At 49.0% G+C, this 24434-nt stretch overlaps 1 protein-coding gene across 3 annotated transcripts; it reads left to right on the forward strand.

Annotated features, from left to right (window-relative positions):
* The first annotated feature begins 921 nt into the window (after positions 1–921).
* LOC306764035 (uncharacterized protein) lies at positions 922–24434 on the forward strand. 3 transcript variants are annotated; one of them, XM_079251052.1, is made up of 12 exons: positions 922–973; positions 1860–3453; positions 5013–5137; positions 5700–5885; positions 20825–20903; positions 20981–21105; positions 21175–21370; positions 21475–21567; positions 22611–22682; positions 22765–22850; positions 23721–23861; positions 24104–24236. In XM_079251052.1, the coding sequence occupies exons 2-11, from the start codon at positions 1880–1882 to the stop codon at positions 23840–23842; spliced, it is 2658 nt and encodes an 885-aa protein (XP_079107178.1). In that variant the 5' UTR covers positions 922–973; positions 1860–1879; the 3' UTR covers positions 23843–23861; positions 24104–24236. The 3 variants fall into 3 exon arrangements, with proteins under 3 accessions (XP_079107178.1, XP_079107176.1, XP_079107177.1); XM_079251050.1 differs by lacking the exon at positions 23721–23861 and having other exon boundaries at positions 24104–24434; XM_079251051.1 differs by having other exon boundaries at positions 23721–24231.

Below are 24434 nucleotides of genomic sequence, written 5' to 3' on the forward strand. Positions count from 1 at the left end.
TCCTGAGATGACATTGTTGTGAAGTGGCACGATACAAATAAAGAGAACCGGTGTTGTGTCGCCTGTCTAAAGCCGGTGTTACACCAAAATCTGCGACCTGTCAGAATCTGTGACTGCAGGGGTGAAGTGAGCTTTTTTTCCTGTCATGAAGCTGCTGGACTGTGCTATATGTTGGACCTGAACAATCATCGGTGGCACATTTCTCCTGGATGAGCTGAAGAGTTTAACATCAGAATGGCTGAAGGGGCACAAATAGTCAGGAGGAGTTAAGTACTGAAATTTGTCAGAATAATAATAATAAAGAAGAAATGAGGTGTTTTCTTTCTCTTTCCCTTTGTCTTTCTGTCTCTCTTCTATCCTCTCCGGTCTGGTCCAGCAGAAGAAACTCTGTATTACAATTATACAAAATAAATAAAGAAATAAAATAAGAATCCAGGAAATCAAGGGGATCATCATGCCAGTAATGCTCCCCTTGGCAAAGTGGATTTGCTCAGCAGAACACAGCATCCATCATCATTCTGCTGCTTTAATGCTGGACAAAAAAACAAAACAAAAAAAAACAACAAAAAAAAAAATTAAATAATAATAATAATAATAATAATAAAGAAAGAGAAACAAGAAGACATTAGTGTTAATGATAAGTTTAGACTTCTTTATTCTCTGTACAGCAGTGGCTCTGAGTCATCCTATTCATGTTCAGGTTTTTCAATAGAAAAAAATATCATTGTAATTTTTTGTATTAAAGCTGTAAATATTGGTTATAATAAGCATTTTGTGTCAGCACTCAAATGTTTGATTATCCAATACAGTAAAGACAGACGAGAACAGGAATTGTCTCAGATGGTTCCAGTTCTCTGCTCTAGAATCTGAGTCAGAGTGATACCTCTGTCCTCCATTTGCTCTTTGACGAGCCGTGCGCATGCTCTGTTGCTACACAGGATATAAACAATCACCGTGCGACCCTCACAGTAAAGTACGTCCGTTTTTATTTCCTTATTTTCCTTCTTTCCTTGTTTTTTCTTCTGTTTTCCAACTTGTTATAGCGGCCAGTCGGGTAACAGACCTGCTGCCCAGGTTTTCCTGCAGGGGGTTAGACCGCTTACCCGGGCCAGTCCCACGTGGGCCGGCTCGTCTGGTTAGCGCGCGCCAGTTAGTCTGGATCGGAGAGGAGGCGAACCAAACTGGTCCAGAACTGGTTGTGAACGGTTCGGACGGTGTGTGTGTCCACTGCAGTGTGTTGTTTGCCCTGCTGGCTTTAAACAACTGAACTTTCGGTTCGGTTTCAATCGGTAAAAATCGGTTTTAAAAGAGCGTTTCATGGTTTAACTGCAGGGATGGATGTTTTTAGTTCATACAGATTTTACTGGGGACAAACTTAGAGAAGCAGCTGAGTTTTTCCTGGGAAGTTCAGGAGTGAGTTGGGGGGGGGGGGGGGGGGGGGGGGTCATGTATGTATTTATCTATTTAATCACGTGACTCTGGTGTGAACTGGGGTCACTCTTGGGATGGATGAACTGGACTGGTTTCTCAAACCCTCATCGAAATGCTGGATGTCTGTCCTCTGAAAACTCCACTTGGCTTGCAGGTTTTCTTTGGTTGATGCAGGCTCTCATAGGTGGTGTTTGGCTTCAAATGTACTGAAAAGTTGTGTTTGGGAAGATTATTCTCAGTTTGGTAGACCCTCCTAACACAGACCGCTTGTTTTCTGGGTTTGTAGGCGTCTGCTGATGTGTGTGTGTGTTGATGGTAAATCTCAGTGTTGAGGGCGTCTTCGTCCTCGTTGCGTACTGCACAGTATAAAAACAACTTGCTGTCTTTCATCTTCCAACCTAAACTCTGATTGTTTTCTTCTCTTTTAGCTTCAAGTCGTCCTGTAACCATGGAAACTACAGAGGTTTCATTCTCATCCAAGAAGAAGAAGAAGAGAAAGTCAGAGCTTGTGGAAGAACCTGTTCCTTTTGATATGAACACGCCAGTGAAGAAGAAGAAAAAGAAAAAGAGGGCGGAGGAGGTCAGCCCTCCTTTTTTCCATGCAAATGAACAAGTGGTCCTGAAGAAGAAGAAAAAACGGAAACAACAGGATGATGAGGAGGAGGGCCATGTTGCAGTAGAGACCATTGAGACTAAAAAAATAAAAATTAAGAACGGTACAAACGAGAAAAGTGTTTCCAAATCAACAGTCGACAGCATAGAGGAAATGTCTGTTGTTTCCATGGATACCAACTACACCAAGAAGGAGAAGAAGAAGCAAAAGAATGAGAAACATGTTGCCATGGACACCAGTGAAAAGGACCATGAAAACAGACTCGGGGATGAGAGTGTTGTCATAGCGATGGTCAGTCCCCCAGGGGAGTCTTCAGGGGTTACCATGGAAACCAACCACAAAAAGAAGAAAAAAAAGAAGCAGCGGGATGGAGAGGAGTGTGTTGCCATAGAAACGAGTGAGATAAACATGAAGAACGGGGTGAGTGATGAGAGAGATGTGACAATCAGCGACTCGGAGGAGGCTTCAGGGGTCACCATGGAAACCAACCACACAAAGAAGAAGAAAAAAAAGAAGCAGCGAGATGGAGAGGAATATGTTGCCGTAGAAACCAATGCGGAGAACGTTGAGTACAGGGTGAGTGTCGAGAAAGTTGCCATGACGGTCAGCAACTCAGAGGCTTCAGGGGTTGCTGGGGAAAACAACCACACAAGGAAGAAGAAGAAGAAGAAAAACAAGCAGCAGGATGGAGAGGAATATGTTGCCATAGAAACCAATGCCGAGAACAGGGTGAGTGTCGAGAGAGTTGCCATGACGGTCAGCAACTCAGAGGCTTCAGGGGTTGCTGGGGAAAACAACCACACAAGGAAGAAGAAGAAGAAGAAAAACAAGCAGCAGGATGGAGAGGAATATGTTGCCATAGAAACCAATGCCGAGAACAGGGTGAGTGTCGAGAGAGTTGCCATGACGGTCAGCAACTCAGAGGCTTCAGGGGTTGCTGGGGAAAACAACCACACAAGGAAGAAGAAGAAGAAGAAAAACAAGCAGCAGGATGGAGAGGAATATGTTGCCATAGAAACCAATGCCGAGAACAGGGTGAGTGTCGAGAGAGTTGCCATGACGGTCAGCAACTCAGAGGCTTCAGGGGTTGCTGGGGAAAACAACCACACGAAGAAGAAGAAGAAGAAGAAGAAAAACAAGCAGCAGGATGGAGAGGACGAGGAGCTTGTTGCCATAGAAACCAGCGTGAAAAACCATGAGAACAAAGCGAAGAGTGTTGCTATAGCAACAACAGATCAAACTAACAAGAACAAACATGTGACAGTTTGTGACGAAACATCCGTCACAAGCGGACGGGGGGCGAGAAATAAGAGCACGATGACGTCGCAGCAGAAAGACGGAGCGGAACTCAACATAAAGAAAGAAAAAACAGAGATGACGATACCGCTAAGCAGAGCTACAACAGCAGGGTAAGTTCTTTTGATTATCGGTTGTTTGCACTGAAAAGCTCATATTGCGTAGGAACAGAGAGACATTTGCGATGTGAGTGCAACGAGACACCGCTGCCCTTCCAAATGCATGCTGGATCTTTCTCCGGGGTTCTTCCATTACGCTGAAATTAGGAACCAATTATCACCGACGTTGTGGGGAGAAATGAGCGGGGAACACACCAAACGCAACACGAAGCCTCTTTTTAGACACAACAAGCTGCCTGACGGTGACTTGAGACTTGTGGGTAAAACGAGTTTTGATCCTGCGAAGTTGGACTCAGCCTGGTGGAGAAGTCGTTTGTTGATGAACTCAGCGCTGCCCACTAGTGGACGAACTGAGGCAAAATGCAACAATGACCACGTTTAAAACGGACATCCACATTTACGTATGTAACAAAGCTCCATCTGTGATGCCAGATGGGGTTCGTTAGGCTGACGGTTCCCAGTTCCAGGTCCTGGTTTCTGGTGATTTACTGGTCAGTGTTGTTTTTATCATTGATTTAAATTTCATTGACTTTAACATTCAGTGTTTCCGTCGTTACGGGGACGCAGCGAATCACAGTTTGGGAACCAATGCAGCCGTCTGTGATTTTTCCAGTGTTCTATCCCAGGCCTGTTTTCCAAAAGCAGCCTTTAAATGGTCCAGGAGGAGAGGAGGTCGACCAGGCCGCGCCAAACCAACATGGCTTCATTGTTTCCCCAAACCGAGTTGGTCAAGCCAGGAGTCAGGAATCCTACTGGGTTCATGTTCTCGGCCATCTTTTAACGACCAGGAGATGAATCCCGGTTTAACTGATGCTGGCGTGGAGAAGCCGCTCCATGGTAACTGACGTGTCACTGCTTCCAGCCAAGATAACCAGGAAGTTCCCCAACCCTAGAGTCTCACATTATGGTTGTTTCTCAATTCAGGTTCTGCACACTTCCAAGTGCAGATTTGTCAACTGTGTGCATCATAGTGACACGCCAAATTTAATTTCTGGTTCAGTTATTTATTATTATTATTATTATTATTATTATTATTTATTGTTGTTGTGATGTGTGAAAGATGCAAAAAGTGAAATTGGGTCCAACGCTGCAGAAACATCATATCGACTTTGTATTTTATTAACTTTGCAGCTGTTAAACAGCAAACTGGTTTCTGGATGAGCAGAAACTGAAGGATTTGTCATTAAACATCATGATCTGGACGATTTTAATGCATGAAATTCTAAACATCCCAAGATTTTCCATGTTGTCCTCTGCTTTGGCGCGCGTTTCTCCTGTTCAATTCTCCAAGTGGTGTAAGAATCACTAACATGTAGCATTCAGTGAAGTGATTAGATATCAATAGATGAACTGTTTTTATATCTTATATTTATCCTTCACTGACCTTTTCATTTAAAGTTTCATTTAAATTGGAATTAAAATGACATCTAAACTGTGAAAATACTCTGATTTGATGACATTTTCCTGCACATATGGCTACAAAGTGAGTCTGCAAAAGTCATGCGATTGATTACGTCTACAGATACGTTCTCTCTGGTTCTGCTGTCTTTTAGGATAAATTCTGCTCTGCTGGACGAGCTGGAGGAGTTTATTCCGAAAATCAGAAAGCAGTCGGTCAGCCGGATGTCCAAATATCTGCGGTATGACCTGCACCGCTTCAGGAAGTTCAAAGAGCAAGGTAACACAGCCTGCAGATGTACTGGTAGCAAATGTACTGGTACTGCCGGTTCTGTCAGCGTGCGGTTCTGTCAGCGCGCCGGTTCTGTCAGCGTGCCGGTTCTGTCAGCGTGCGGTTCTGTCAGCGCGCCGGTTCTGTCAGCGCGCCGGTTCTGTCAGCGCGGCGGTTCTGTCAGCGCGCCGGTTCTGTCAGCGCGCCGGTTCTGCGCCGGTTCTGTCGGCGCGCCGGTTCTGCGCCGGTTCTGTCGGCGCGCCGGTTCTGTCGGCGCGGCGGTTCTGTCGGCGCGCGGTTCTGTCGGCGCGGCGGTTCTGCGCCGGTTCTGTCAGCGCGCCGGTTCTGCGCCGGTTCTGTCGGCGCGCCGGTTCTGTCGGCGCGCCGGTTCTGTCGGCGCGCGGTTCTGTCGGCGCGGCGGTTCTGTCGGCGCGCGGTTCTGTCAGCGCGCGGTTCTGTCAGCGCGCGGTTCTGTCAGCGTGCGGTTCTGTCAGCATGCGGTTCTGTCAGCATGCGGTTCTGGGGACAGAAGAAAAGCTGATCCTTGCGGTATTGATCTCCTCCTCTGCAGGCGTGGTTCTCCGTTGGGGTCCGTACTCTGAGCAGGAGAATCAGCATATCAGATCCAACATTGACGACTTCATGGCTCTGACGGGAATCCCTTCAGTCGCCGAGCTGATGTTTCCTGACAGGTTCAAACATAAAACGTTGGAGATTAAGAGGCTGAAAGCGCAGCATCGGTTCCTGGAGAAGATCGGTACGTATGTTCGCTGGGTTCTTGTTTTCCAGGAAGGTTCGTCGTGGAGAAAACTGAAGCTGTTTCCTGACTGTCCACCTGTCTGTTTTCTACCTGTCTGACCTCCACCTGTCTGTTTTCTACCTGTCTGACCTCCACCTGTCTGTTTTCTACCTGTCTGACCTCCACCTGTCTGTTTTCTACCTGTCTGACCTCCACCTGTCTGTCTTCTACCTGTCTGACCTCCACCTGTCTGTCTTCTACCTGTCTGACCTCCACCTGTCTGTCGTCTACCTGTCTGACCTCCACCTGTCTGTTTTCTACCTGTCTGACCTCCACCTGTCTGTTTTCTACCTGTCTGACCTCCACCTGTCTGTTTTCTACCTGTCTGTCTTCTACCTGTCTGACCTCCACCTGTCTGACCTCCATCTGTCTGTTTTCTACCTGTCTGTCTTCTACCTGTCTGACCTCCACCTGTCTGTTTTCTACCTGTCTGACCTCCACCTGTCTGTTTTCTACCTGTCTGACCTCCACCTGTCTGTTTTCTACCTGTCTGACCTCCACCTGTCTGTCTTCTACCTGTCTGACCTCCACCTGTCTGTTTTCTACCTGTCTGACCTCCACCTGTCTGTTTTCTACCTGTCTGACCTCCACCTGTCTGTTTTCTACCTGTCTGACCTCCACCTGTCTGTCTTCTACCTGTCTGACCTCCACCTGTCTGTTTTCTACCTGTCTGACCTCCACCTGTCTGTTTTCTACCTGTCTGACCTCCACCTGTCTGTCGTCTACCTGTCTGACCTCCACCTGTCTGTTTTCTACCTGTCTGACCTCCACCTGTCTGTTTTCTACCTGTCTGTCTTCTACCTGTCTGACCTCCACCTGTCTGTTTTCTACCTGTCTGTCTTCTACCTGTCTGACCTCCACCTGTCTGACCTCCATCTGTCTGTTTTCTACCTGTCTGTCTTCTACCTGTCTGACCTCCACCTGTCTGTTTTCTACCTGTCTGACCTCCACCTGTCTGTTTTCTACCTGTCTGACCTCCACCTGTCTGTTTTCTACCTGTCTGACCTCCACCTGTCTGTCTTCTACCTGTCTGACCTCCACCTGTCTGTTTTCTACCTGTCTGACCTCCACCTGTCTGTTTTCTACCTGTCTGACCTCCACCTGTCTGTTTTCTACCTGTCTGACCTCCACCTGTCTGTCTTCTACCTGTCTGACCTCCACCTGTCTGTTTTCTACCTGTCTGACCTCCACCTGTCTGTTTTCTACCTGTCTGACCTCCACCTGTCTGTCGTCTACCTGTCTGACCTCCACCTGTCTGTTTTCTACCTGTCTGACCTCCACCTGTCTGTTTTCTACCTGTCTGTCTTCTACCTGTCTGACCTCCACCTGTCTGTTTTCTACCTGTCTGTCTTCTACCTGTCTGACCTCCACCTGTCTGACCTCCATCTGTCTGTTTTCTACCTGTCTGTCTTCTACCTGTCTGACCTCCACCTGTCTGTTTTCTACCTGTCTGACCTCCACCTGTCTGTCGTCTACCTGTCTGACCTCCACCTGTCTGTCTTCTACCTGTCTGACCTCCACCTGTCTGTCTTCTACCTGTCTGACCTCCACCTGTCTGTTTTCCACCTGTCTGACCTCCACCTGTCTGTTTTCTACCTGTCTGACCTCCACCTGTCTGTTTTCTACCTGTCTGACCTCCACCTGTCTGTCTTCTACCTGTCTGGCCTCCACCTGTCTGTCTTCTACCTGTCTGACCTCCACCTGTCTGACCTCCACCTGTCTGTTTTCTACCTGTCTGACCTCCACCTGTCTGACCTCCACCTGTCTGTTTTCTACCTGTCTGACCTCCACCTGTCTGACCTCCACCTGTCTGTCTTCTACCTGTCTGTCTTCTACCTGTCTGACCTCCACCTGTCTGTCTTCTACCTGTCTGTCTTCTACCTGTCTGACCTCCACCTGTCTGTTTTCTACCTGTCTGACCTCCACCTGTCTGTTTTCTACCTGTCTGACCTCCACCTGTCTGTCGTCTACCTGTCTGACCTCCACCTGTCTGTTTTCTACCTGTCTGACCTCCACCTGTCTGACCTCCACCTGTCTGTTTTCTACCTGTCTGACCTCCACCTGTCTGTTTTCTACCTGTCTGACCTCCACCTGTCTGTCTTCTACCTGTCTGACCTCCACCTGTCTGTCTTCTACCTGTCTGACCTCCACCTGTCTGTCTTCTACCTGTCTGACCTCCACCTGTCTGTTTTCTACCTGTCTGACCTCCACCTGTCTGTTTTCTACCTGTCTGACCTCCACCTGTCTGTTTTCTACCTGTCTGACCTCCACCTGTCTGTTTTCTACCTGTCTGACCTCCACCTGTCTGTTTTCTACCTGTCTGACCTCCACCTGTCTGTTTTCTACCTGTCTGACCTTCACCTGTCTGTCTTCTACCTGTCTGACCTTCACCTGTCTGTCTTCTACCTGTCTGACCTCCACCTGTCTGTCTTCTACCTGTCTGACCTCCACCTGTCTGTTTTCTACCTGTCTGACCTTCACCTGTCTGTCTTCTACCTGTCTGACCTCCACCTGTCTGTCGTCTACCTGTCTGACCTCCACCTGTCTGTTTTCTACCTGTCTGACCTCCACCTGTCTGTTTTCTACCTGTCTGACCTCCACCTGTCTGTTTTCTACCTGTCTGACCTCCACCTGTCTGTCTTCTACCTGTCTGACCTCCACCTGTCTGTCGTCTACCTGTCTGACCTCCACCTGTCTGTTTTCTACCTGTCTGACCTCCACCTGTCTGTTTTCTACCTGTCTGACCTCCACCTGTCTGTCTTCTACCTGTCTGACCTCCACCTGTCTGTTTTCTACCTGTCTGACCTCCACCTGTCTGTTTTCTACCTGTCTGACCTCCACCTGTCTGTCTTCTACCTGTCTGACCTCCACCTGTCTGTCGTCTACCTGTCTGACCTCCACCTGTCTGTTTTCTACCTGTCTGACCTCCACCTGTCTGTTTTCTACCTGTCTGTCTTCTACCTGTCTGACCTCCACCTGTCTGTTTTCTACCTGTCTGACCTCCACCTGTCTGTTTTCTACCTGTCTGACCTCCACCTGTCTGTCTTCTACCTGTCTGGCCTCCACCTGTCTGTCTTCTACCTGTCTGACCTCCACCTGTCTGACCTCCACCTGTCTGTTTTCTACCTGTCTGACCTCCACCTGTCTGTTTTCTACCTGTCTGACCTCCACCTGTCTGTTTTCTACCTGTCTGTCTTCTACCTGTCTGACCTCCACCTGTCTGACCTCCATCTGTCTGTTTTCTACCTGTCTGTCTTCTACCTGTCTGACCTCCACCTGTCTGTTTTCTACCTGTCTGACCTCCACCTGTCTGTTTTCTACCTGTCTGACCTCCACCTGTCTGTTTTCTACCTGTCTGACCTCCACCTGTCTGTCTTCTACCTGTCTGACCTCCACCTGTCTGTTTTCTACCTGTCTGACCTCCACCTGTCTGTTTTCTACCTGTCTGACCTCCACCTGTCTGTTTTCTACCTGTCTGACCTCCACCTGTCTGTCTTCTACCTGTCTGACCTCCACCTGTCTGTTTTCTACCTGTCTGACCTCCACCTGTCTGTTTTCTACCTGTCTGACCTCCACCTGTCTGTCGTCTACCTGTCTGACCTCCACCTGTCTGTTTTCTACCTGTCTGACCTCCACCTGTCTGTTTTCTACCTGTCTGTCTTCTACCTGTCTGACCTCCACCTGTCTGTTTTCTACCTGTCTGTCTTCTACCTGTCTGACCTCCACCTGTCTGACCTCCATCTGTCTGTTTTCTACCTGTCTGTCTTCTACCTGTCTGACCTCCACCTGTCTGTTTTCTACCTGTCTGACCTCCACCTGTCTGTCGTCTACCTGTCTGACCTCCACCTGTCTGTCTTCTACCTGTCTGACCTCCACCTGTCTGTCTTCTACCTGTCTGACCTCCACCTGTCTGTTTTCCACCTGTCTGACCTCCACCTGTCTGACCTCCACCTGTCTGTTTTCTACCTGTCTGACCTCCACCTGTCTGTTTTCTACCTGTCTGACCTCCACCTGTCTGTCTTCTACCTGTCTGGCCTCCACCTGTCTGTCTTCTACCTGTCTGACCTCCACCTGTCTGACCTCCACCTGTCTGTTTTCTACCTGTCTGACCTCCACCTGTCTGACCTCCACCTGTCTGTTTTCTACCTGTCTGACCTCCACCTGTCTGTCTTCTACCTGTCTGACCTCTACCTGTCTGTTTTCTACCTGTCTGACCTCCACCTGTCTGTCTTCTACCTGTCTGTCTTCTACCTGTCTGACCTCCACCTGTCTGTTTTCTACCTGTCTGACCTCCACCTGTCTGTTTTCTACCTGTCTGACCTCCACCTGTCTGTCGTCTACCTGTCTGACCTCCACCTGTCTGTTTTCTACCTGTCTGACCTCCACCTGTCTGACCTCCACCTGTCTGTTTTCTACCTGTCTGACCTCCACCTGTCTGTTTTCTACCTGTCTGACCTCCACCTGTCTGTCTTCTACCTGTCTGACCTCCACCTGTCTGTCTTCTACCTGTCTGACCTCCACCTGTCTGTCTTCTACCTGTCTGACCTCCACCTGTCTGTTTTCTACCTGTCTGACCTCCACCTGTCTGTTTTCTACCTGTCTGACCTCCACCTGTCTGTTTTCTACCTGTCTGACCTCCACCTGTCTGTTTTCTACCTGTCTGACCTCCACCTGTCTGTTTTCTACCTGTCTGACCTCCACCTGTCTGTTTTCTACCTGTCTGACCTTCACCTGTCTGTCTTCTACCTGTCTGACCTTCACCTGTCTGTCTTCTACCTGTCTGACCTCCACCTGTCTGTCTTCTACCTGTCTGACCTCCACCTGTCTGTTTTCTACCTGTCTGACCTTCACCTGTCTGTCTTCTACCTGTCTGACCTCCACCTGTCTGTCGTCTACCTGTCTGACCTCCACCTGTCTGTTTTCTACCTGTCTGACCTCCACCTGTCTGTTTTCTACCTGTCTGACCTCCACCTGTCTGTTTTCTACCTGTCTGACCTCCACCTGTCTGTCTTCTACCTGTCTGACCTCCACCTGTCTGTCGTCTACCTGTCTGACCTCCACCTGTCTGTTTTCTACCTGTCTGACCTCCACCTGTCTGTTTTCTACCTGTCTGACCTCCACCTGTCTGTCTTCTACCTGTCTGACCTCCACCTGTCTGTTTTCTACCTGTCTGACCTCCACCTGTCTGTTTTCTACCTGTCTGACCTCCACCTGTCTGTCTTCTACCTGTCTGACCTCCACCTGTCTGTCGTCTACCTGTCTGACCTCCACCTGTCTGTTTTCTACCTGTCTGACCTCCACCTGTCTGTTTTCTACCTGTCTGTCTTCTACCTGTCTGACCTCCACCTGTCTGTTTTCTACCTGTCTGACCTCCACCTGTCTGTTTTCTACCTGTCTGACCTCCACCTGTCTGTCTTCTACCTGTCTGGCCTCCACCTGTCTGTCTTCTACCTGTCTGACCTCCACCTGTCTGACCTCCACCTGTCTGTTTTCTACCTGTCTGACCTCCACCTGTCTGACCTCCACCTGTCTGTTTTCTACCTGTCTGACCTCCACCTGTCTGTCTTCTACCTGTCTGACCTCCACCTGTCTGTTTTCTACCTGTCTGACCTCCACCTGTCTGTTTTCTACCTGTCTGACCTCCACCTGTCTGTCTTCTACCTGTCTGGCCTCCACCTGTCTGTCTTCTACCTGTCTGACCTCCACCTGTCTGACCTCCACCTGTCTGTTTTCTACCTGTCTGACCTCCACCTGTCTGTCTTCTACCTGTCTGACCTCCACCTGTCTGTTTTCTACCTGTCTGACCTCCACCTGTCTGTTTTCTACCTGTCTGACCTCCACCTGTCTGTCTTCTACCTGTCTGGCCTCCACCTGTCTGTCTTCTACCTGTCTGACCTCCACCTGTCTGACCTCCACCTGTCTGTTTTCTACCTGTCTGACCTCCACCTGTCTGACCTCCACCTGTCTGTTTTCTACCTGTCTGACCTCCACCTGTCTGTCTTCTACCTGTCTGACCTCCACCTGTCTGTTTTCTACCTGTCTGACCTCCACCTGTCTGTCTTCTACCTGTCTGGCCTCCACCTGTCTGTCTTCTACCTGTCTGACCTCCACCTGTCTGTTTTCTACCTGTCTGACCTCCACCTGTCTGTCTTCTACCTGTCTGACCTCCACCTGTCTGTTTTCTACCTGTCTGACCTCCACCTGTCTGTTTTCTACCTGTCTGACCTCCACCTGTCTGTCTTCTACCTGTCTGACCTCCACTTGTCTGTTTTCTACCTGTCTGACCTCCACCTGTCTGTTTTCTACCTGTCTGACCTCCACCTGTCTGTTTTCTACCTGTCTGACCTCCACCTGTCTGTTTTCTACCTGTCTGACCTTCACCTGTCTGTCTTCTACCTGTCTGACCTCCACCTGTCTGTCTTCTACCTGTCTGACCTCCACCTGTCTGTCTTCTACCTGTCTGACCTCCACCTGTCTGTCTTCTACCTGTCTGACCTCCACCTGTCTGTCTTCTACCTGTCTGACCTCCACCTGTCTGTCGTCTACCTGTCTGACCTCCACCTGTCTGTTTTCTACCTGTCTGACCTCCACCTGTCTGTTTTCTACCTGTCTGTCTTCTACCTGTCTGACCTCCACCTGTCTGTTTTCTACCTGTCTGTCTTCTACCTGTCTGACCTCCACCTGTCTGACCTCCATCTGTCTGTTTTCTACCTGTCTGTCTTCTACCTGTCTGACCTCCACCTGTCTGTTTTCCACCTGTCTGACCTCCACCTGTCTGTTTTCTACCTGTCTGTCTTCTACCTGTCTGGCCTCCACCTGTCTGTCTTCTACCTGTCTGACCTCCACCTGTCTGTCGTCTACCTGTCTGACCTCCACCTGTCTGTTTTCTACCTGTCTGACCTCCACCTGTCTGTTTTCTACCTGTCTGTCTTCTACCTGTCTGACCTCCACCTGTCTGTTTTCTACCTGTCTGTCTTCTACCTGTCTGACCTCCACCTGTCTGACCTCCATCTGTCTGTTTTCTACCTGTCTGTCTTCTACCTGTCTGACCTCCACCTGTCTGTTTTCCACCTGTCTGACCTCCACCTGTCTGTTTTCTACCTGTCTGTCTTCTACCTGTCTGGCCTCCACCTGTCTGTCTTCTACCTGTCTGACCTCCACCTGTCTGACCTCCACCTGTCTGTTTTCTACCTGTCTGACCTCCACCTGTCTGACCTCCACCTGTCTGTTTTCTACCTGTCTGACCTCCACCTGTCTGTCTTCTACCTGTCTGACCTCCACCTGTCTGTTTTCTACCTGTCTGACCTCCACCTGTCTGTCTTCTACCTGTCTGGCCTCCACCTGTCTGTCTTCTACCTGTCTGACCTCCACCTGTCTGTTTTCTACCTGTCTGACCTCCACCTGTCTGTCTTCTACCTGTCTGACCTCCACCTGTCTGTTTTCTACCTGTCTGACCTCCACCTGTCTGTTTTCTACCTGTCTGACCTCCACCTGTCTGTCTTCTACCTGTCTGACCTCCACCTGTCTGTTTTCTACCTGTCTGACCTCCACCTGTCTGTTTTCTACCTGTCTGACCTCCACCTGTCTGTTTTCTACCTGTCTGACCTCCACCTGTCTGTTTTCTACCTGTCTGACCTTCACCTGTCTGTCTTCTACCTGTCTGACCTCCACCTGTCTGTCTTCTACCTGTCTGACCTCCACCTGTCTGTTTTCTACCTGTCTGACCTTCACCTGTCTGTCTTCTACCTGTCTGACCTCCACCTGTCTGTCGTCTACCTGTCTGACCTCCACCTGTCTGTTTTCTACCTGTCTGACCTCCACCTGTCTGTTTTCTACCTGTCTGACCTCCACCTGTCTGTTTTCTACCTGTCTGACCTCCACCTGTCTGTTTTCTACCTGTCTGACCTCCACCTGTCTGTCGTCTACCTGTCTGACCTCCACCTGTCTGTTTTCTACCTGTCTGACCTCCACCTGTCTGTTTTCTACCTGTCTGACCTCCACCTGTCTGTCTTCTACCTGTCTGACCTCCACCTGTCTGTTTTCTACCTGTCTGACCTCCACCTGTATGTTTTCTACCTGTCTGACCTCCACCTGTATGTCTTCTACCTGTCTGACCTCCACCTGTCTGTCGTCTACCTGTCTGACCTCCACCTGTCTGTTTTCTACCTGTCTGACCTTCACCTGTCTGTCTTCTACCTGTCTGTCTTCTACCTGTCTGACCTCCACCTGTCTGTTTTCTACCTGTCTGTCTTCTACCTGTCTGACCTCCACCTGTCTGACCTCCATCTGTCTGTTTTCTACCTGTCTGTCTTCTACCTGTCTGACCTCCACCTGTCTGTTTTCTACCTGTCTGACCTCCACCTGTCTGTTTTCTACCTGTCTGACCTCCACCTGTCTGTTTTCTACCTGTCTGACCTCCACCTGTCTGTCTTCTACCTGTCTGACCTCCACCTGTCTGTTTTCTACCTGTCTGACCTCCACCTGTCTGTTTTCTACCTGTCTGACCTCCACCTGTCTGTTTTCTACCTGTCTGACCTCCACCTGTCTGTTTTCTACCTGTCTGACCTTCACCTGTCTGTCTTCTACCTGTCTGACCTCCACCTGTCTGTCTTCTACCTGTCTGACCTCCACCTGTCTGTTTTCTACCTGTCTGACCTTCACCTGTCTGTCTTCTACCTGTCTGACCTCCACCTGTCTGTCGTCTACCTGTCTGACCTCCACCTGTCTGTTTTCTACCTGTCTGACCTCCACCTGTCTGTTTTCTACCTGTCTGACCTCCACCTGTCTGTTTTCTACCTGTCTGACCTCCACCTGTCTGTTTTCTACCTGTCTGACCTCCACCTGTCTGTTTTCTACCTGTCTGACCTCCACCTGTCTGTCGTCTACCCTTTCTGACCTCCACCTGTCTGTCTTCTACCTGTCTGACCTCCACCTGTCTGTTTTCTACCTGTCTGACCTCCACCTGTCTGTTTTCTACCTGTCTGACCTCCACCTGTCTGTTTTCTACCTGTCTGACCTCCACCTGTCTGTCTTCTACCTGTCTGACCTCCACCTGTCTGTCGTCTACCTGTCTGACCTCCACCTGTCTGTTTTCTACCTGTCTGACCTCCACCTGTCTGTTTTCTACCTGTTTGTCTTCTACCTGTCTGACCTCCACCTGTCTGTTTTCTACCTGTCTGTCTTCTACCTGTCTGACCTCCACCTGTCTGACCTCCATCTGTCTGTTTTCTACCTGTCTGTCTTCTACCTGTCTGACCTCCACCTGTCTGTTTTCTACCTGTCTGACCTCCACCTGTCTGTCGTCTACCTGTCTGACCTCCACCTGTCTGACCTCCACCTGTCTGTCTTCTACCTGTCTGTTTTCTACCTGTCTGACCTCCACCTGTCTGTTTTCCACCTGTCTGACCTCCACCTGTCTGTCTTCTACCTGTCTGACCTCCACCTGTCTGTTTTCTACCTGTCTGACCTCCACCTGTCTGTTTTCTACCTGTCTGACCTCCACCTGTCTGTCTTCTACCTGTCTGGCCTCCACCTGTCTGTCTTCTACCTGTCTGACCTCCACCTGTCTGACCTCCACCTGTCTGTTTTCTACCTGTCTGACCTCCACCTGTCTGACCTCCACCTGTCTGTTTTCTACCTGTCTGACCTCCACCTGTCTGTCTTCTACCTGTCTGACCTCCACCTGTCTGTTTTCTACCTGTCTGACCTCCACCTGTCTGTCTTCTACCTGTCTGGCCTCCACCTGTCTGTCTTCTACCTGTCTGACCTCCACCTGTCTGTTTTCTACCTGTCTGACCTCCACCTGTCTGTCTTCTACCTGTCTGACCTCCACCTGTCTGTTTTCTACCTGTCTGACCTCCACCTGTCTGTTTTCTACCTGTCTGACCTCCACCTGTCTGATCTCCACCTGTCTGTTTTCTACCTGTCTGACCTCCACCTGTCTGTTTTCTACCTGTCTGACCTCCACCTGTCTGTTTTCTACCTGTCTGACCTCCACCTGTCTGTCTTCTACCTGTCTGACCTCCACCTGTCTGTCTTCTACCTGTCTGACCTCCACCTGTCTGTTTTCTACCTGTCTGACCTCCACCTGTCTGTTTTCTACCTGTCTGACCTCCACCTGTCTGTTTTCTACCTGTCTGACCTCCACCTGTCTGTCGTCTACCTGTCTGACCTCCACCTGTCTGTTTTCTACCTGTCTGACCTCCACCTGTCTGTTTTCTACCTGTCTGACCTCCACCTGTCTGTCTTCTACCTGTCTGTCTTCTACCTGTCTGACCTCCACCTGTCTGACCTCCACCTGTCTGTTTTCTACCTGTCTGACCTCCACCTGTCTGACCTCCACCTGTCTGTTTTCTACCTGTCTGACCTCCACCTGTCTGTCTTCTACCTGTCTGACCTCCACCTGTCTGTTTTCTACCTGTCTGACCTCCACCTGTCTGTCTTCTACCTGTCTGGCCTCCACCTGTCTGTCTTCTACCTGTCTGACCTCCACCTGTCTGTTTTCTACCTGTCTGACCTCCACCTGTCTGTCTTCTACCTGTCTGACCTCCACCTGTCTGTTTTCTACCTGTCTGACCTCCACCTGTCTGTTTTCTACCTGTCTGACCTCCACCTGTCTGACCTCCACCTGTCTGTTTTCTACCTGTCTGACCTCCACCTGTCTGTTTTCTACCTGTCTGACCTCCACCTGTCTGTCTTCTACCTGTCTGACCTCCACCTGTCTGTCTTCTACCTGTCTGACCTCCACCTGTCTGTCTTCTACCTGTCTGACCTCCACCTGTCTGTTTTCTACCTGTCTGACCTCCACCTGTCTGTTTTCTACCTGTCTGACCTCCACCTGTCTGTTTTCTACCTGTCTGACCTCCACCTGTCTGTCGTCTACCTGTCTGACCTCCACCTGTCTGTTTTCTACCTGTCTGACCTCCACCTGTCTGTTTTCTACCTGTCTGACCTCCACCTGTCTGTTTTCTACCTGTCTGACCTTCACCTGTCTGTCTTCTACCTGTCTGACCTCCACCTGTCTGTCTTCTACCTGTCTGACCTCCACCTGTCTGTTTTCTACCTGTCTGACCTTCACCTGTCTGTCTTCTACCTGTCTGACCTCCACCTGTCTGTCGTCTACCTGTCTGACCTCCACCTGTCTGTCGTCTACCTGTCTGACCTCCACCTGTCTGTTTTCTACCTGTCTGACCTCCACCTGTCTGTTTTCTACCTGTCTGACCTCCACCTGTCTGTTTTCTACCTGTCTGACCTCCACCTGTCTGTCGTCTACCTGTCTGACCTCCACCTGTCTGTTTTCTACCTGTCTGACCTCCACCTGTCTGTCTTCTACCTGTCTGTTTTCTACCTGTCTGTCTTCTACCTGTCTGACCTCCACCTGTCTGTTTTCTACCTGTCTGTCTTCTACCTGTCTGACCTCCACCTGTCTGACCTCCATCTGTCTGTTTTCTACCTGTCTGTCTTCTACCTGTCTGACCTCCACCTGTCTGTTTTCTACCTGTCTGACCTCCACCTGTCTGTCTTCTACCTGTCTGACCTCCACCTGTCTGTCTTCTACCTGTCTGACCTCCACCTGTCTGTTTTCTACCTGTCTGACCTCCACCTGTCTGTCTTCTACCTGTCTGACCTCCACCTGTCTGTTTTCTACCTGTCTGACCTCCACCTGTCTGTTTTCTACCTGTCTTTTTTCTACCTGTCTGACCTCCACCTGTCTGTCTTCTACCTGTCTGACCTCCACCTGTCTGTCTTCTACCTGTCTGACCTCCACCTGTCTGTCGTCTACCTGTCTGACCTCCACCTGTCTGACCTCCACCTGTCTGTCTTCTACCTGTCTGACCTCCACCTGTCTGTTTTCTACCTGTCTGACCTCCACCGGTCTGTCTTCTACCTGTCTGACCTCCACCTGTCTGTCTTCTACCTGTCTGACCTCCACCTGTCTGTCTTCTACCTGTCTGTCGTCTACCTGTCTGACCTCCACCTGTCTGTCGTCTACCTGTCTGACCTCCACCTGTCTGTCGTCTACCTTTCTGACCTCCACCTGTCTGTCTTCTACCTTTCTGACCTCCACCTGTCTGTTTTCTACCTGTCTTTTTTCTACCTGTCTGACCTCCACCTGTCTGTCTTCTACCTGTTTGACCTCCACCTGTCTGTCGTCTACCTGTCTGACCTCCACCTGTCTGTCGTCTACCTGTCTGACCTCCACCTGTCTGTTTTCTACCTGCTTGACCTCCACCTGTCTGACCTCCACCTGTCTGTCTTCTACCTGTTTGACCTCCACCTGTCTGTCTTCTACCTGTCTGACCTCCACCTGTCTGTCTTCTACCTGTCTGACCTCCACCTGTCTGTCTTCTACCTGTCTGACCTCCACCTGTCTGACCTCCACCTGTCTGTTTTCTACCTGTCTGACCTCCACCTGTCTGTTTTCTACCTGTCTGACCTCCACCTGTCTGTCTTCTACCTGTCTGACCTCCACCTGTCTGTCTTCTACCTGTCTGACCTCTACCTGTCTGTTTTCTACCTGTCTGACCTCCACCTGTCTGACCTCCACCTGTCTGTCGTCTACCTGTCTGACCTCCACCTGTCTGTCGTCTACCTGTCTGACCTCCACCTGTCTGTCTTCTACCTTTCTGACCTCCACCTCTCTGTTTTCTACCTGTCTTTTTTCTACCTGTCTGACCTCCACCTGTCTGTCTTCTACCTGTTTGACCTCCACCTGTCTGTTGTCTACCTGTCTGACCTCCACCTGTCTGTCGTCTACCTGTCTGACCTCCACCTGTCTGTTTTTTACCTGTCTGACCTCCACCTGTCTGACCTCCACCTGTCTGTTTTCTACCTGTCTGACCTCCACCTGTCTGTCTTCTACCTGTCTGGCCTCCACCTGTCTGTTTTCTACCTGTCTGACCTCCACCTGTCTGTTTTCTACCTGTCTGACCTCCACCTGTCTGTCTTCTACCTGTCTGTTTTCTACCTGTCTGACCTCCACCTGTCTGTTTTCTACCTGTCTGACCTCCACCTGTCTGTCTTCTACCTTTCTGACCTCCACCTGTCTGTTTTCTACCTGTCTGACCTCCACCTGTCTTTTTTCTACCTGTCTGACCTCCACCTGTCTGTCTTCTACCTGTCTGACCTCCACCTGTCTGTCTTCTACCTGTCTGACCTCCACCTGTCTGTCGTCTACCTGTCTGACCTCCACCTGTCTGACCTCCACCTGTCTGTCTTCTACCTGTCTGACCTCCACCTGTCTGTTTTCTACCTGTCTGACCTCCACCGGTCTGTCTTCTACCTGTCTGACCTCCACCTGTCTGTCTTCTACCTGTCTGACCTCCACCTGTCTGTCTTCTACCTGTCTGTCGTCTACCTGTCTGACCTCCACCTGTCTGTCGTCTACCTGTCTGACCTCCACCTGTCTGTCGTCTACCTGTCTGACCTCCACCTGTCTGTCTTCTACCTTTCTGACCTCCACCTGTCTGTTTTCTACCTGTCTTTTTTCTACCTGTCTGACCTCCACCTGTCTGTCTTCTACCTGTTTGACCTCCACCTGTCTGTCGTCTACCTGTCTGACCTCCACCTGTCTGTCGTCTACCTGTCTGACCTCCACCTGTCTGTTTTCTACCTGCTTGACCTCCACCTGTCTGACCTCCACCTTTCTGTCTTCTACCTGTTTGACCTCCACCTGTCTGTCTTCTACCTGTCTGACCTCCACCTGTCTGTCTTCTACCTGTCTGACCTCCACCTGTCTGTCTTCTACCTGTCTGACCTCCACCTGTCTGACCTCCACCTGTCTGTTTTCTACCTGTCTGACCTCCACCTGTCTGTTTTCTACCTGTCTGACCTCCACCTGTCTGTTTTCTACCTGTCTGACCTCCACCTGTCTGTCTTCTACCTGTCTGACCTCCACCTGTCTGTCTTCTACCTGTCTGACCTCTACCTGTCTGTTTTCTACCTGTCTGACCTCCACCTGTCTGACCTCCACCTGTCTGTCGTCTACCTGTCTGACCTCCACCTGTCTGTCGTCTACCTGTCTGACCTCCACCTGTCTGTCTTCTACCTTTCTGACCTCCACCTCTCTGTTTTCTACCTGTCTTTTTTCTACCTGTCTGACCTCCACCTGTCTGTCTTCTACCTGTTTGACCTCCACCTGTCTGTTGTCTACCTGTCTGACCTCCACCTGTCTGTCGTCTACCTGTCTGACCTCCACCTGTCTGTTTTTTACCTGTCTGACCTCCACCTGTCTGACCTCCACCTGTCTGTTCTCTACCTGTCTGACCTCCACCTGTCTGTCTTCTACCTGTCTGGCCTCCACCTGTCTGTTTTCTACCTGTCTGACCTCCACCTGTCTGTTTTCTACCTGTCTGACCTCCACCTGTCTGTCTTCTACCTGTCTGTTTTCTACCTGTCTGACCTCCACCTGTCTGTTTTCTACCTGTCTGACCTCCACCTGTCTGTCTTCTACCTTTCTGACCTCCACCTGTCTGTTTTCTACCTGTCTGACCTCCACCTGTCTGTCTTCTACCTTTCTGACCTCCACCTGTCTGTTTTCTACCTGTCTGACCTCCACCTGTCTGTTTTCTACCTGTCTGACCTCCACCTGTCTGTTTTCTACCTGTCTGACCTCCACCTGTCTGTTTTCTACCTGTCTGACCTCCACCTGTCTGTTTTCTACCTGTCTGACCTCCACCTGTCTGTTTTCTACCTGTCTGACCTTCACCTGTCTGTCTTCTACCTGTCTGACCTCCACCTGTCTGTTTTCTACCTGTCTGACCTCCACCTGTCTGTCTTCTACCTGTCTGACCTCCACCTGTCTGTCTTCTACCTGTCTGACCTCCACCTGTCTGTCTTCTACCTGTCTGACCTCCACCTGTCTGTCGTCTACCTGTCTGACCTCCACCTGTCTGCAGCTGAAGGAATCCCTCGGACGTGTGAAGCTGTTTACATCCGAGCCAAGAAGATGTTTGATGACAGGAACCACCTGGGAAGGTCAGAGTTCAGAGCCGCTGCTGCTTGATGTGGAATCGGCTGTAATCCGCTCCACCTAATCCGCCATGTTTTCTCAGGTTCACAGAGGAGGAGTTGCGTACTTTAAAGAGGTTACACTGTCTCCATGGTAACGACTGGAAGACCATTTCGGAGAAGACCGGCCGCAGTGTACACTCACTTCAGAAACGCTTCGCCACGCTGGGTAAGACCTGGTCTCTCTGCGCTCACATCAGATCCTGATCTCTAGTCTGACAGCTGTGTTGGCGTCTAGATTCAGATTCTGGTCCCTGGAAGGAAGAAGAGGTTCTCCGGTTAAAAGAGGCTCTCAAGAGTCACCTGGAGACTCTGGCCCGGCAGACTCCCAGCGGCCCGGTTCTGACCAGAGATCAGCTGTGTAACAACCTGCCGTGGAAGAAAGTTGCTGAAAAAGTCAAAGACAGATCCTGGATCCAGTGTCGCCTGAAGTGGTCAGTAGCCTTCCTGCGTCGGCTGGTCAGGCCGCGGTGTTCTGGCACCTCAGTGGTCATGTGACTTTTAGACACCAGGCTGATGTTCACCTGGTCTGTTGCAGGTTCAGCCTCTTGAAGACCAAACTGTGTTCAGGTGGAGGTGTCTTTAAGTGCAGGAAAAAAGGATATCGGGCTAAAATCGACCTCATCAATGCGTAAGACCACATGATGCATGTTCACTCACATGTTCCTGCTACCTTAAAGCTGCTGCTGAAACTACAACTCCTCCTAATAAAGGCAGAAGAAATGGGCTTCATGGGAGGAACATTTCCACCATCAGTGTGGACATGAATGAACTTTGTTCAGGTTTACAACAAATACTCTGCAGATGCTAAAAAAAACACCAAGTAACAGTAAAATGACGGGTTGATATTTTCTTCATTTCAAAATGAAAAAAATCCATAAATGGATGATTTAATTCTGCCACTTTGAATTAATGTTTTTACTGAATAGTATCCATTAAACCTTCAGTTCTGGACAACAATAAAAAACCTTTAGTCACAATTAATCGCGTTCACCGAGGATTCAAAAGGAGGCATCACAAGCTTTCATATTAAAATCACCTCTATGTGATCAGAGCCCAGTATTTGTTTTAAAAACACTTGTTCTGCTCCGAGTGCTTCTCTGCGTGTTGATGTGACCAAGTTTCCACTGGAACTTTTATTTTTTGCTTGTTGTGAGACTTTTATTTTGTAACATGGAAAATCAGGAAGTAGGACGATAGAACAGTAGAACTCTTATTTTGACATTTGTTAGAAACAGGAAGCAGGAAGTTCATCCCAAACCGCCCCAGACACACCACCCCTTCACTGCGGTCACTGATAACTTATTTGCTACGGAGCACTGCATATCTACTTGTGAACATTTTAAATGAACAATATGAAAATATAAACACACACATATATTGGGCTTCTTTCATCCAGCTAGTCGCTTGTTTTTCACACACGATCTGGCAACACTGACTTAAAGTAAAAGGGACTGTAGTTACTTGTTAAATGTACTTAGCTGATGTTGAATGACTTTACACACACACACACACACACACGTGTCAGAACTCCAACACTGAAACGGTGGCAGCTTCAGGATTTTATTTTGTTTTCAGATTTTTTGTTCATGGTCCAGGATCAGCTTCAGAGTGCTGGTGGTGAACCTGCACATGGTTACTAGTAACCAGTTTTCTTGTGTTTGTGTGTCACAGATTGTACACAAAGTATCAGGATGGGGAGGATGGCGCATGCATTGATTGGGATGAAGTCACCAACGTTGTCAGGTGAGGTTGCAGGTCTGCTGAACACTACAACAAGCAGAGCTAAAAGAAGTGCTGTGGTAACATCAGTTGTGTTGTCTTGCAGCAACGTGACGCCCGTATGTGTCCAGAAGACGTTCCACAGACTGAAAACTTCCAAAGTTCCAAACTGGAAATTTTTATCAAACAAAGGTGAGTCCAGGACTGCTGATGTTTCAGGCAGTGGAGAAAACTTCTAGCCAGGAAGAAAAATGGTTGGGAGGCTGTGTAATATGTAAAGTCCATTTTTATTTCCAGTAAAACATAATCAACATATCAGATGTAGAAACTGTCACTTTTTACTGTTATATGGAAAATAGGAGCTGATTGTAAATCTGATGGCAGAAATACATCTGTTTAGCATCGTTAGCAGCTGTGAAAAGTAGTTCCCAAGTGATATTTAGCATCATTAGCAGCTGTTAGGATGTGTAAAAAGTAGTTCCAGGGTGTTGTTTAGCATTGTTAGTAACTGTTAGCATGTATAAAAAGTTGTTCAAAGTGTGATGTTTAGCACTGTTAGCAGCTGTTAGCATGTGTAAGAAGTAATTCCCAAGTGAAGTTTAGCTTTGTTAGCAACTGTTAGCATGTGTAAAAAGTAGTTCCAGGTGATGTTTAGCATTGTTAGCAACTGTTAGCATGTGTAAAAACTAGTTCCATGTGATGTTTAGCATTGTTAGCAACTGTTAGCATGTATAAAAACTTGTTCCGGGGGGGCCGTTTAGCACTGTTAGCAGCTGTTAGCATGTGTAAAAAGTAGTTCCAGGTGATGTTTAGCATTGTTAGCAACTGTTAGCATGTGTAAAAACTAGTTCCAGGTGATATTTAGCATTGTTAGCAACTGTTAGCATGTATAAAAACTTGTTCCGGGGGGGCCGTTTAGCACTGTTAGCAGCTGTTAGCATGTGTAAAAAGTAGTTCCAGGTGATGTTTAGCATTGTGTAGCATCTCCTTTTTTTAACTGTCTGTAAACATCTGGGAAGTGAGGAGAGCAGCTGGAGTTTTTCCCGTTCTGGTCTGATGCAGGATTCCAGCTGCTCTACTGGATTTCTGCTTCCATGATGCTCCAGATGTTTTGTACTGGTGAAAAGTCTGGACTACAGCAGACCAGTTCTGTTCCACCATCAGGATGTGGTTCAGCATGGTGAAACCTGCAAGGTTTTCTCTGTATGAGACGTTGTCTGGATGGTAGCAGATGTTGTGGTGCACAGTTCACATCACCATGAAATGTTTAAAATGTCTGTTTCAGCATCTGATATGTTTGTTTTCTACTGAGTTTGACTTTATTTACATTCTTAACAGCATGATGGATTCTGGGTTGCTCATTAGAGGAGGAAGTATTTGTGTCTTCAGGTGCGTTTCTGACACGTTTTCTTCTTCCCTCTTTGTTTTTTTTTTATTTTGTATAGAGATTATCGACTTTCTGTACCACAAGGTGGTTCCTCATCTGGAACAGATGGCGGACGGGTCTCACCAGGAGGGGGAGGACAGGTATTATCTGTCTGACATCTTCTCAGTCTGTGAGGGGGAAGTTGACGGCAGCAGACAGCCATCCAACCAGGACACAGATGCATAACTGCTTCAAAGACCTTTTTAAAAGACAGTAACAAGCCCCGCCCCCTCCTCTTGACCACGGACAGAAAGTGAACCAACAGGTCTCGGTGTATTTATCTCTCGTTGATCTTTTGTTTTCAGGTTTCTCTTTGTATCTGAAAAATGAATTACATTTTAACATCTTCA

Source organism: Telmatherina bonti (assembly GCF_933228915.1).
Source record: "Telmatherina bonti genome assembly, chromosome: 13".
Classification (NCBI taxonomy): domain Eukaryota; kingdom Metazoa; phylum Chordata; class Actinopteri; order Atheriniformes; family Telmatherinidae; genus Telmatherina; species Telmatherina bonti.

What these genes read in the sequence shown, in the direction of transcription:
- LOC306764035 (XM_079251050.1), top strand. Translation starts at nt 1,880, where the DNA reads ATGGAAACTACAGAGGTTTCATTCTCATCCAAGAAGAAGAAGAAGAGA. An exon ending in AGCAGAGCTACAACAGCAGG is followed by an intron (nt 3,454 to 5,012) that starts GTAAGTTCTTTT and finishes GCTGTCTTTTAG; the next exon opens with GATAAATTCTGCTCTGCTGG. An exon ending in GAAATTTTTATCAAACAAAG is followed by an intron (nt 22,851 to 24,103) that starts GTGAGTCCAGGA and finishes TATTTTGTATAG; the next exon opens with AGATTATCGACTTTCTGTAC.